This window comes from Anneissia japonica, unplaced genomic scaffold (assembly GCF_011630105.1).
Source record: "Anneissia japonica isolate Jap-2015-1 unplaced genomic scaffold, ASM1163010v1 scaffold287602_len1038180_cov171, whole genome shotgun sequence".
Classification (NCBI taxonomy): Eukaryota; Metazoa; Echinodermata; class Crinoidea; order Comatulida; family Comatulidae; genus Anneissia; species Anneissia japonica.
The window spans coordinates 1,026,489-1,040,536 of NW_022734061.1; the positions used below are offsets into that span (position 1 = coordinate 1,026,489).

Sequence of the window (14,048 nt, forward strand, 5' to 3'; positions counted from 1 at the left end):
GCAAGTTCCTCCCTTCACCCCACCCTCTATTTCTCCTGCTTTACTGTAGGTCCCTAGACAATACTCAAATGAATGAAAATTTAAATAGGATATTACAAATTATGGATTTTAGAAATCCATTAAAAAATGCCCTTAAAATGCTAATTTGACAGAGCTTCCAGAAGATTCACCCCACCCTCACGATGATCCCTATGCAGTCGTTTATCGTAAGGTCCACTTCGGTTGTAAAACGCGCCTCCCCATCGAAAATCCTGTCTACGGGCCTGTAATTGAACTAAGATATTCCAGCCATTCCAATATTGCACAATCATGTGCATCACATTAACAATGGGACGAAGAAGCACTTACATCAGTGATGTATAAAGATAAATCATCATTAGGGCTACGAGAAACATAAATGACCTGTCCCGTATTCTTAATAGATCATTATTAGTACTACAATTAACACAATATCACAACTTAATTAAACTAAAATATTCCATCCATTCTAATATTGCACAATCGTGTGAATATACATCTTAATACGATAACAAGTATGTATTCTCAATAGTTGATAATGAATAATTTATACATTTTAAAATAAACAACCCGGAATTAGCCGTTTAAAGTTGCATCCACACGGAATCCGAATTCGGAAGCCTCTAACGAAAGAATCAGAAAGTCGAATCAGTCTCATAAGATAGGGACGCTGGCGTTCAGCGCTTCGAGAAATGCGGTCTGAATTTTGGTTCTCTTTTTTTTTCACTTTCCGAAAGGGGGAGGGGGACCGGAGCCGCCCCTCGCTAAATCCAAACATTATTGAACAAACTGTTTATCCTGCATTTATTCTGATTGGTCAATTGTTAAGTTTCAGTTTACGGTCCATTAGCTGAATTTGTTTGCGGTAGTTGCCCAGAGAAGTCAACAGACATAATTCGTACGAGCTATCGTCAGATCATTTCCAATGTGGCATTGTCACCGAAAGTACCCTTGCTGTCAACCGATGCTGGACCAGATACACCAGAACTATTTGTATGCGATTTAGTTTTGGTAGACCTGCTTTTGTTACAGCAAACAGAATGACCCTTCATAGAAAAGTACTGACCAACTTCAAAGAGAGTGATGACACTTCCGCCAATAAACAGCCCCAATTGACCTCCGATGTCACCTAAAGGAATAGTTTCAAATAGACTTTATAACTTAGGCCTATATGCTGCTGTTGATAATGATGATGATAATAATAATACTGTAATAACAACAACAACAACAACAACAGCAACAATAATAATAATAATAATAATAATAATAATAATAATAATAATAATAATATAAATGATAATAATAATAATAATAATAATAATAATAATAATAATAATAATAATAATAATAAAGAAGATACGAAAATAGTTATAAAAGATACACATTAAATTTGATTTTTAAAACTGATATCAACAACAAAAGTATTATTAATAGCGTGGGCGGTAGATCTTCTTTTCACTTACACCCGATTGAGTTTCACGTCCTAAATGAACCAAAACAACTTTTTGTACAAATTACTCATGTACCGGTAGGCCGACACCTTGAAGTAGGCTGAGCAGCTTTCGATTTGGACGACGCGGCGTTCTACGACGGGCAGTGGAGCCTGAAACCGTACTGCGCATGCGAATACATGGGGAAGTCATTCGTTGCGTGGATTTCACAACGAGCTTTAAGCGATTTGGCTTTGTGTTGACTACAGCAACGTGAGTTTTATAAACACGCGCACGCTGGGGCGTTGCATACTTGATACGCGATACGAGGGAGCTCGTCATTCTGAAATTTTTCTGAACAGCTTTGTTGTTGAGACGGGAAGTGCATAGTAGCAAAGATACTAGAAATACAAGATAGAGCACTCGCATTGTAAAAATAAGGCGGAAGTCGTGCCCAACGTAGGCGGCGCTCTTCTTTTTAACCATGCAAGTTTTCTATACTTCGTGCCCAACGTACAGGGCGCCCTTCTGTTGCGAAGTATATCCAGACGCAAAAGGCGCCCTGCCCTTTCCACTAATGGAGGAAAACTTTTTCACTACGAGTGCGTCCGGCCATGCGATTCTGCGCTGTATTGTTGTTTTATTCTTTACTGATTCATGATTATGATTTAATTGTTTTGTGTATTATTTGGATAATAGCAACGATTTCTACCGCCACCAAGGAGGTTATGTATTCACCGATGTCTGTCTGAGTGTCTATTCCAGTTTGTTTTTATATCTAGTAAATAAAAAGTGATTGGTAAAAACGCACCGGTACGGGACGTCGGTAAAGAAGTGCAAAATACACTCATCATAATGAATTCTTGTGCTTTATTGATCCATACTATTGGTAGGCCTATTAGCTCAGGATTTCAATGCTTTTCCAACCCATATTGACATTGAATACAGCATTAGAACTGCATATATGTAGTTTTAAAACAATGTGCATTCACTTAAAATGTGTTTACAACACAAATTTATGTAATTACTGTAGGCCCATATAATCAATTCCTGGTTAAAAAGTATATATATATATATATATATATATATATATGGTAACGAAAGTTTGGCAGAAGTTTTTTTAGATCCAGCTGTAGGGGGCGTCCCATTGTTTGTATTCCCACCATGCATTTCGGTGGAACACTTTTTTTTGTGTGGAGAACTCTATTTTGTATTTCTAGTATCTTTGATAGTAGTAGCATGGAGGTATTATTAATAATAATACCTCCATGGTAGTAGTAGCAAAGATAATAAATAGCAGAAGATAGAGCAGCTTCCCAAAATAGTGGAACATCCGGTCGAAATGCATTGTGGGTACACGGAGAAAACTTTTACTGCATCCGCGCGGCGGCGCTATATAGTAATAGTAAAGGCGCCGCTCTGGTTCGTTTGTTTTCTGTAGTTTCTCCACTTAGTAAAATGTTCAAATTTTACTGCAACCGCATGAGGGCGGATGTTCCATCGTTTTTAATGCAAATACGCGGAACAACTCATTCTTCTGATATTTAAGTTCTTTGGTAGTAATAGAAAACTATTTTCTCTATGGTAGTACGACGTCCATGGTTGACTGAATTCCCCGTTGCAGCTCCCCGCGTCGCCCATTTCGAAAGCTCGCTATTGTAAATTGTGACGAGTCATACGCTCACGTAGTGATTTGGAAGGCCCCATTGGCCGCTAGTAAAATGTACTCAATTTAAGGATGATTTACTTACTAAGTAGAGCTGAGAACGTCATTGCTGGAGTTTGTTTGAAGACTTGCAAGTTCAGCTCCTCATAATATACATCCAGCAAGATATAATTTTTCCTGTTAATAAATAAAACAGTAAAATTACTTTGTATTCTCCAGAAAAAAATATTCCTTCTTATCATTAAGACTGCAGAGACTGCACCAACGGGTTTAATAATAATAATAATAATAATAATAATAATAATAATAATAATAGTATTTTTATTTTACGTAGTAACTTTGTCTCTAAATAAATGTATATGTTTTATATACTCATCATGTCATAGCGAGCAGAGTGTCTCTTAAGTGAAATACTAAAGTTATCTTATATTGTCTTCTAAATGACCTTAGTATTACCTCGTCCCTCACATTATTTTTGGCATCGCAATGTATTCACAAGTTGTTAATTGTTAAGGGCATTAGCGTAGCCTGTGTGTCTCGACGTAACCACCCTACCCCATTCCCCCACCCCAAACCACCTCCCAGCAAATTAGTTCCACTAGCAAGCGGGTTAAAATAATAAAAATGACCATTAATTTTTCATTTATTATGGGGATTTAATTCTGCATTTTGGATTTTACTTCAACATTCTCTTTTTTTCGCACCTCCACACCACACCTGACCCCACCCAACCAAGACCCACTAATGCGCCTAAATGACCCCCAATGTTTTTTTACGATAATTTAAACTGCTATAATTTAAACATGCTATTTCTGTCTATGGTTATTGCTTATGCACTACTTCGTCCTCATGATTACGGCACTGTTTGTAGAAAATAAAGGAAAATGTAGGACTATGTAAAATTTGTTGCTGGTCATAATATGACGGCCCTTACGTGAAGGTTGTTGCAGAAATTCCATAAAGCTTGTAGATTTCATTAACTACAGATAGGTTAGGAATGTCGGCATAAGTGACAGACGTTGAGAACGATGTGTACGCACAAGGAACTGGACACTCGCATTCTGCCAGAGATCCGTTTTTTAGTTTCTCTGAAAAAGAGACAAAAATGGAGTTCATATTTTCATATCATTATAGACAACATTTTTTACAGCCAATTAAAAATATGGAGAGCACAGAACAGTAGACAGATCCAGGAACTTGAAGTACGTACGAGGAAGTGAGTGCTCTGCTCTAGGAAGTTTCCCTTTTACAAAAACATTTAAAAATATTCTTACCGAGCACCCCTGCTCCGCAGACGTCTGTTTTCAATGGGCTACATTCTGGCTCATCACCTGGGTATCTACATAAAAAAAAAATTCAGAATAAATGAGCAAGCAATAATGACAACATTAATAATTCCGATAATAGTTTTATTGTTTCATATGGATATTTATTTGCTTTGGTCAGTCTGAACAACAGGGCTTAACAATAATTGGTTATCACATTCCTCCACCCCGGAATATGGTAAAAATGGTTCAGGAATAATTCGCCAGCGGTAAAAATCGCCTCATGATCAAATTTAGTAATAAAACTTTATTTTAAAAAATCTTCCAACAATTTTTAATGCTGCAAAATTACAATAATTTCAACAATAAATCAACAAAAATCATGCTTTTAAAAAAAATTTAAACAATGCAGGTAATCCCTAGAAAACAATTTAGTGTTTAAAAAGAATCTGTCAAATAAGTTGCGATTTATATTACTTTATGCAGTAATTATATAATAATAAGAGTAATATTTATTTGAATCTAGACTTTTAAAACAGTGGCAGACGGGAACAGTACGTTCATAAGAGATTGAACATTAACAAATATGCCAATATATATACACAATGTGAAGCGAAACAGAAAAGTAACCGACATAACAGAAACATGGTTAAATAATTCCAATAAGGATGTACAAAATTCTAAAACATTGTGTAAAATACAACTTAAAATTTAAATATTAGAAATATTAATTAGTAAAATTGAATATAAAACGAATTAATTTGGACTTGAGTTTAACACTTTTTAAAATATTAAAATTTTAAAACATTTAAAAACTAGCAGTTAAAATTTGTACGTTTTGAATAGCTATATAAAACTTTGTTTGAAAGCTTTTAAACTTTGTTTAAAATATTATTGGCCGTTGTTTACACATTGTTCAGAATTATACACAACTTTATACTGCCTTCATGGTTTTACTTCTCGTTTACTAAGCTCATTTTAGGTAAGATTTACATATTATATTGAAAGTTACACTAATATCATTCTTATTTCTATAATATTATACATTACCAAGTAAAAGTCAGGTTTTGGTATTGAAGTTTCCAGAAATAAAATGTATTCCCAGCAAATTGGCAATTAACCGTGCTGCATAGTATCTTTTCAAGTTTCATAAATTCATCTATATGAATATTATTAATTTTTAGAATTTCTATATGTAAACAACGGTGTTCAATATCTTCAGAACCAGATTTACACATCACACATTGTCATTTACTTATTTACTATTGAGAGGTAAAGCATTCGACCGTGCCTTAAATTTAAGAAACTACTCGAAAGATAAGTTCAACGAGTAGGTAAGTTTTTAATATTAATTCATATGGTGATTTCACATGTAGGTAAGTAGCTAACGAAGACTTACTTTTTGCACATTCATACACAATTTGTTTATCGTTTTCTTTTACAATATTTTCAGTATCGTTATCATTAATATCCACAGGCGTTATAACCCGCCTCAAATCCTATCGCCTATCGGAAGAAGTGACCATAATGTAATTATTGTTGAACCAGCTAAGCTTTGTAACAATAATAAATTAATAAATTCGGAAATTTAGACCCATCCCTGAATCTAAACTCTGTAGCCTAGGACGTTGGTTGCAAGATCAGTCCTGGGATGAGGTATTATCTAAAAACACTGTACAAGATAAAGCGGATGCTTTTTATAACTTATTGTGTAGTGCGATTGATCGTTATTTACCAATAAAATCAGTACAGTGCCACCTAAATGATAAACCCTGGATGAACCCTAGAATTAAGAGTTTGATAATGAAAAGGCAAATAGCATTTAACAATAATAATGACCTGTTGAGGAAAAAACTAAGAAACAAGGTTATTAATGAAATTAAGAAAGCAAAGTCTTCATACACTGCCAAAAAGGTTAGACCAATTAAGCAAGCCGAACCAAGCAGGTGGCACAGGGAACTAAAAAAATTTGCCAATCTAAATAACAAAGAATTTACAATTTCAGTACCTGGCTTTAACTCCGATGATCAATTTATTATTGCCAAACATATTTCTAGTTTCTCACAGCTAAAGGATCCAATAAAAACTGAATTTTTACCGGCATATTTACCTAGCCCAGTGCCACCTCCCTGCTTCAAACCATGGGAAATCTATGAAGACTTGCGTAAGACCAAGCTGAGTAAAGCGGGTGGACCAGACAACATCCCTCAAAAGGTATTAAAAGAATGTGCTTATGAACTAAGTAAACCGGTTACTGATATAATAAATGCATCCTTTTCCCAAGGTGTGGTCCCCCTGCAGTGGAAATGTGCTAATGTAATACCTATTCCAAAGGAACATCCAGCCGCCATTGATAAGCTAAGACCGGTATCTCTCACACCCACCTTGGCTAAAATTGCAGAGAGTAAAATTGCTAAACTAGTAAATAAAGCACTAAAACCTGTTTTAGACACTCGCCAGTTTGGAAATCAGAAGCTTGTGTCAGCTACACATTGTTTAATTGATATTTATCATCACATCTTGAGTGCGTTGGAGAAGCCTGCTAGTACCAGCACCCTGGTTCTCACTGACTTCTCCAAGGCATTCGACATGATAGACCACAATGTAGCCTTCAGGAAATTGAGCAAATTGGACATCCCCCCTTGCATCCTTCAGTGGATTGTTGATTTTATCACTGAACGGAAACAAAGGGTATATTATAAAGGTATACACTCTGAATGGTTAAAGCTCACTGGAGGGGTACCACAGGGAACTATACTTGCAGTAGTTATTTTCCTTGTAATGATAAATGACTCGCTTGAAAATACTGCCTCACTAAATATCGAGGCGTGGAAATATGTAGATGATCAGTCACTTGGTGAATCCATGAGGTTGGAAACCCTAGTAGACTACAGGAAGCCCTTGATGCCTTACAGCAATGGTCTGATGAATCAAATTTCAATTGAACCCTACCAAATGTTCAATCATCAGATTCTACTTTGGTCGTAAACATTTACCAGAATTGGATCTTCAAATTATGGGTCAGACCCTCCCTGAGACCCAAAGTGTAAAGTTACTGGGTGTTCTTGTCTCTTATACACATCTAGATGTGTATAAGAGACAGTCACACCTGTTTGAAGGTCGTAAACTATTTATTCTTTGGTCACTAAAACGTGCCGGTTTTAGCCAAGATGAATTAGTTGAAATTTACAAGAGCTATGTCCGCCCAGTGTTAGAATATGCTGCACCATTATGGCATCATGGTCTTAGTGTAAAACTTACCAAAATGATTGAAAGAATCCAGATCAGAGTGTGCCGATGCATACTACAAAGTGATTATACTTCATATGATTCGGCCCTATCTGTTCTGAGTCTCGAGAGGCTCTCCACCCGTAGAGACACTCTCTGTAACCGCTTTGCTATCAAATCATCTGAATCTGATCTTTTTAAATCCTGGTTTCCAAAATCCTGTAATACGCACAATATGTCAAAACGCAATAACTTTGCATACAAGGAATATAAGTGTAAAACAGAGAGGTTCTACTCCAGTCCTGTGCCATCTATGGTCAGGATTCTCAATAAAAATAAATAATCAAATAAAAGCTTGTAATCATAAAACCTATAGAGTGGAGAATATGGAAGAGGGAGGGGAAAGGAAGGAAAAAGGATAATAATTCATCTTTTTTTTCCTTTCTCTGCTTTCTTTCTTTATGAACCCTTTCTTCCTCAGCACATCTCAGTAAAACCTCCCTTGTTTTGTTCTTTTTTGTTTTTTATCTATGTCCTGATTATTTATATTGCTTGTTATGTTGTCAATTTTTAAATGTTTATGTCTTTCTGAATGTTAAATTCCTTAATTTGTACATATATTAAAATAATTTTATAAATAATTTGTACAGTAATAATAATTTGAATCTTAATTGAAATAACTAATAATTTTATAAATAATGTATTTTTAACGTTTTCGCAATTCAGTTCTGTGAACTGCCAGAAATGTTTTTTTAATGTATTTTGACTTTGTTTATGAATAAAAGATACCTTGATATAGTAAGGCTGGAAAGGTTATCACTGTCAATTAAAATAAAATATTGTTAACACAAAGTGATGAGAATAGATTGTTCATGTATTAGATTAAGAAAAAATATGTAGTAAATATTGCAACTTTTATATTATAAAATTCAGTAATTTGAATCAATTTTTTTGATTTTTTTAAACAAATTTTTTAAAATAAATAATTTATTCAATCAACGTATCATTGGTTTGGTTTCTAAATAAAATAATTTAATCAATCAATATTTTGTGTTAATTTCTTCAATAGATTCACTACTGTCATTCTACATAATAAGTAAATTTAGATTAAGTGGGTACGTTAAAAAGTTTTTTATGATTATATAATTTCACTTAAATAAATTAAACTAATAACAAAGTCAATAATAAGGTACTGTGTATATTTAGGTTATAATTTTATAACAAACTTTAATAAACAAAGAAAAAAAAATATAAATCATTCTCTAAAACACATAGACTACTAAACATCGATTAAGCTGATTTATTGATTCAATTTGTGCTATTTTGCAGCATTTAAAAAGTTAAAAGATTAAAAAAAAAGATTTATTATTAAATTTGATGATTGGGCGCCATTTTAACCTACCTGTCATTTGGAGCCATTTTTACCGGGGACATATATTCCAGGAAATTTTTCACGGGGGACTTTTTTCACGGGGGCCATTTCTTCCGGGGCCATTTTTGCCTACATTAATCCCCCCCTCCCCTGCAGACACTGGTGGCTCCGGAAATTTGCCGAAAAGGAGTCCGAAATTTCCGACGGTGGGTCCCAACTAATTGGCCGACTATAGCCTCGTCCGAGTTTGAATAAAAAGTCCTTGGTAGGGTTCACGTACTTTCAAGGATCCCTCTGGACATGCCAAAATTTTCACGGAACCCGCCCCCCCCCTGTCCAAATATCACTCATTGTCCATATCCCAACAATAATATTAGGCCTACAGATAGAAGATGATTCGCAACGAATGTACGACGTTAAACAGCGAATCCTGGAATTCGAAATAGAAACCACCTCCGCCTCACCATGGTTGGGCTGAGGTACAACATTTTTTATGTAGGGCTTATATACCGCTGATGGCCAGAAATGGCACTGTCAAATTCAAAATTTGAAGGTAATTTTATTTTTCCCCATCCCCCATTTAATTTTTAATGTGCAAAACTTAGGGCGGCTCAATGCTGATATTTTGTCATTAAAATTTAGGATAGAACATGATTTGCCAAATTACGACATCGTGGATCTTGGAATTAGACATAGACAGAAGGGGAGGGGTACTGTCAGACAGTAAATGTTCAAAATTAGGGATTTAAGCACCTCAGGTAGGAAATTGTTATGTTTATTGCACTTGTAGATGGCCGGAAATGACACTTTCAGACTAAAAATTTGAAGTTAATATTCTGTTATCCCCTATTTACTTTTAATTTTGTCAAATTCAGGGCTCCCTCCTGATTTTTTAAATTTGTTTAATATCCATGTAAAAGCAATACAAGAGAAAACACGGAAATAAGAAGTACATCGACTGAGGATTGCCACTATCAAGTGGCTCTCCTATACTAAACATCTTCACATAGAGAATACATACATACAAAAAAATAATTTAAAAGATTCTATCAGATTACTAATAAGATATTGGAATTTACAATTTACAGTGAACGCAGTCATGCCTGTTAAAGGTATTCCATTATTGAAATAAATTATCTCGAATTTATGGGAAAATGTACGAAAGCCTATTCGTGCCACTTAAGTATATAAAATCATCAAAATTTAATCCGAAATAACGGATTAGTAATCCGTTATTTCGAATTAGTAACTCGTTATTTCGGATTACTAATCCGAAATTTCGAATTAGTAATTCGTTATTTCAAATTAGTAATCCGTTATTTCGGATTACTAATCCGAAATTTCGAATTAAGTAATTCGTTATTTCGAATAAGTAATTCGTTTTTTCGGATTACTAATTCGTTATTTCGTTTATGGGAAAATGTACGAAAGCCTATTCGTGCCACTTAAGTATATAAAATCATCAAAATTTAATCAGAAATAACGGATTCGTAATCCGTTATTTCGAATTAGTAACTCGAATTACTAACTCGAAATAACGAATTACTCAGGAGCGAGGACGTAGGCCTAGGCCTAGAGAGAGAGTTGGGACGCCGTAACGTCTTGCCCTAGTTTTCACACGTTTCACTCGGTTTCAGTAATTTTGAAAGGAACACATGAATCATGCTGTCATAATAGCGTTGTTACAAATAAAAAGAACATAATTGTTCATTTAATATTGGCATGTATTTAATAATCTATTCATTATTTACTACAGTGATAAAAGAAAGAAAAGCAGTATTTACACAGGATCTCAATAAATAGCTATTAGTATGGTGATTATGTCTTGCTGAGCTATACTGGAAAAAAGTCTAGTTTATCATAAATTATAGTGTACTGTATAATGTCTGTTTTAGCATTAATAATAAAAAATATTTTCATTAAAATCGAGACAGCTGAAAATAATTATAGGCCTATGTTTTTCTTTAATATTTTCATTACAATTTGTTTTGTGTTCCAAAAATCCGGCCCGAAATCGCTAAACGGTGAGAAATCGCTGAAAATAAGCCCTTTTTGAGCAGTTTTTTTAACGTATCTTTGTTAATATTAGACCGATTTTTCTGGCAGTTTTTGAAACTTGTTCCTTATTTATTCAGCTATAATGTCATGTTATTTTTAATTTTAAAATCAATGAGGTGTCGTCGGAATCTTTTTTTTAAGCCAAGTCAGTTGGCGATCGCCCAGTGTATTAACTCCTATCTGTTTACACAATTTTGCGATCATGTTTACAAAAATCACTCTAACTTCTGAACCAGTGGGCCGATTTTAACGGCAGTTTCGGTATGTAAAATAGACTAATCAAGCTGTCTGTTAAGCTAAAAATCAATTTGATTGGATGAGAGGTCTCGTCGGAACGCCCATTTCTTTAGAGACATTGACTCGATCTGACACACATCGACTAATAGTAATGGATAGGCGCCAGTTCTCGCCGATAGGCCTGGCCTACAGGCGGCTCGTGCTGGTGTAAAGTTGACAGAAAAACAGCGATTTCTCAGCTAATACTTGCATAAAGTTTACCATTTTTGTATCAAAAGTAAGAGAAATCTTTGCTGATTTGTAATATGTAAACATAGAGAATTAAGTGTTTACTTTTTTGTTACGAGCAGTTTAAAAACGTTCAGTTATTTTTCGAAACCCGCAGCGTGATTTAGCCGGTTCGATGGACTCGACCATTATACATGCTGTCTCTTATACACATCTAGATGTGTATAAGATACAGGTGCTAGTTCGACACGGAGTACGACTACGAACGTAAAGGTGCACGATTAGAATCAATGCTTTTGTACAAAACAACAGNTAAGATGGCGTGATAAGAACTCTACGCACTGAAATTAAATAGGTTAAAAAAACAAAACAAATTGTAATGTATGTATAAACTTAAATCTTTTTTGTTGCAGTAATTTTTGTTGTACCTGTTACTGTACACACTGCTTATTGAGAAAAAAAAACCCAGCTTCATTCTCAAAATAATTCAGTTATTGCAATTCGTAAAACATTATACAAATACAGACTCTCTTCAGGATTATTTGGTTGAGACAGTTGTCTTTCTCTCATTAATATCGAACAAAGATCAAACACATCTTTGTCACATGTGTACGGGCTCTTGAAAATTCACTCAGAGTAATTCGTTATTTTGAGTTAGTAATTCGTTATTTTGTATTACTAATTCGTTATTTCGAGTTAGTAATTCGTTATTTCGAATTAAGTAATTCGTTATTTCGAATTACTAATTCGTTATTTCGAGTTAGTAATTCGTTATTTCGAATTAAGTAATTCGTTATTTCGAATTAGTCATTCGTTATTTCGGATTACTAATTCGAAATTTCGAAATAGTAATCCGAAATAACGAATTACTAATTCGAAATAACGAATTACTTAATTCGAAATTTCGGATTAGTAATCCGAAATAACGGATTACTAATTCGAAATAACGAATTACTAATTCGAAATTTCGGATTAGTAATCCGAAATAACGAGTTTCTAATTCGAAATAACGGATTACTAATCCGTTATTTCGGATTACTAATCCGAAATTTCGGATTAAATTTTGATGATTTTATATACTTAAGTGGCACGAATAGGCTTTCGTAAAAATGTATTAGTTCGCTGATGTTTCTTAGTTTAATCGCAAGTTGTTTTGAGTTCTCAACATGATGTTCTGCTTCACCGACTATGGGTTTTAAAATCTCCTTAATGAAACGTGAGACACCATAAAGATGGTGCTACTACTATCTACAATGCGTCGGATCGGGCAATTATGTTTGTGGATTTTAGAAAGGCGTGGTTTAATCTCAGCCGCTGGAAACATGACACGGACAACAACACGAAAGGTGTTTTAACCAGGGCTCAAATAACGTCAACATCATCAATTCCAACATAAATCCGCAATCTCTGATCACGCACTACAACAAAACTATGTCATAGATTAGGATGCTGCTATCTTAGGAAAAGAGGGTGATACAGGAGAAAAACAAAATAAAAGAAACAATAAACATCAGGAAACCTGCAAACACCATGAACAGGGATGAAGGAGCACATGAGTTGTCTCATATATGACCAGCTGCTATTTAAGGAGAAGGAGGTGTGGGGGGTCCGATAGCACCTAATGTTCAATCCCTGATATTGATGTGTGCAACAATTGTTCCCAATGGGTCCGCAAAAAATGATTGGGGATCTGCCAAGTCAAAAGGGTCCACAAAAAATGTGGGGTCCGCAAGAATTGTGGGTGTCCGCTAAATTATTGGAACAACGTTTTCACGATTACATTACTTTTTCTTGTCTTACAATAGTGTGATCATGCCTTGACAATAATGAAATAGGTTTTAAAGGTTATTTTAATCAACCAATAAAGGTAAAGACGTACTTACAGAACGTTTCGAGACCTGTCAGGTCTCATTCTCAACTGGTACTTCATTACTTGCGTCAAGCAGAGGAATTATGTGTGATGAGGTTGCAACTGCTTTGGAATAGCGTCACACCAACATTAGGGATTGGCAGTCAAAATAACGTTATTAGGATGGACAAATCAATTTTTTTTTAAGTTTTTGATCCGACAGAAGGTCCGTGTCTGTCCGATAGGGGAGGATTCTCCCACTACCACTACTGCCTGCAGACACCATAACTAGGGCTTCAGGTATCTACTACAATTTGCATTGGAAATATTGTGCATACAGTATGTTGATTATGGTAATCAACTCTTTGCACCACTTTAAGAACTTGTAAGCAAGTAGGCGCTTAATTGGATTTGTCTATAGCCTTTACTTACCGAATAGGTCTGCAATCACACTCTTCGACAATGCGTTTATACCGGCACTCCAGTAAGCACCCGGCGACCGTATATATTTCGTAGTTGTTAAGCTTCACAGATTTGTCACAGTCTCCGTGGGGTTTACCTAGCGTTTCTACCTATGGCGATTGGACGCAAAACCATTTACATATTAACAAAATATTTATGATTTTATTGACAAAATTAAAATGTCATTTTAATTTAAACGTACCTCCTTACTTAGATCTTAAGCATATTTAACAAA

At 34.8% G+C, this 14,048-nt stretch overlaps 1 protein-coding gene across 1 annotated transcript; it reads right to left on the bottom strand.

The window, feature by feature from the left end:
* Positions 1-929: 929 nt before the first annotated feature.
* LOC117116311 (acid-sensing ion channel 4-like) lies at positions 930-13,923 on the bottom strand (the record flags this gene model as incomplete). The annotated part of the gene is made up of 5 exons (XM_033260332.1): positions 930-1,147; positions 3,200-3,291; positions 4,049-4,202; positions 4,389-4,453; positions 13,784-13,923. Coding segments are annotated over 5 exons (669 nt in total), but the record flags the coding sequence as incomplete, so codon positions are not given.
* Positions 13,924-14,048: the final 125 nt, after the last annotated feature.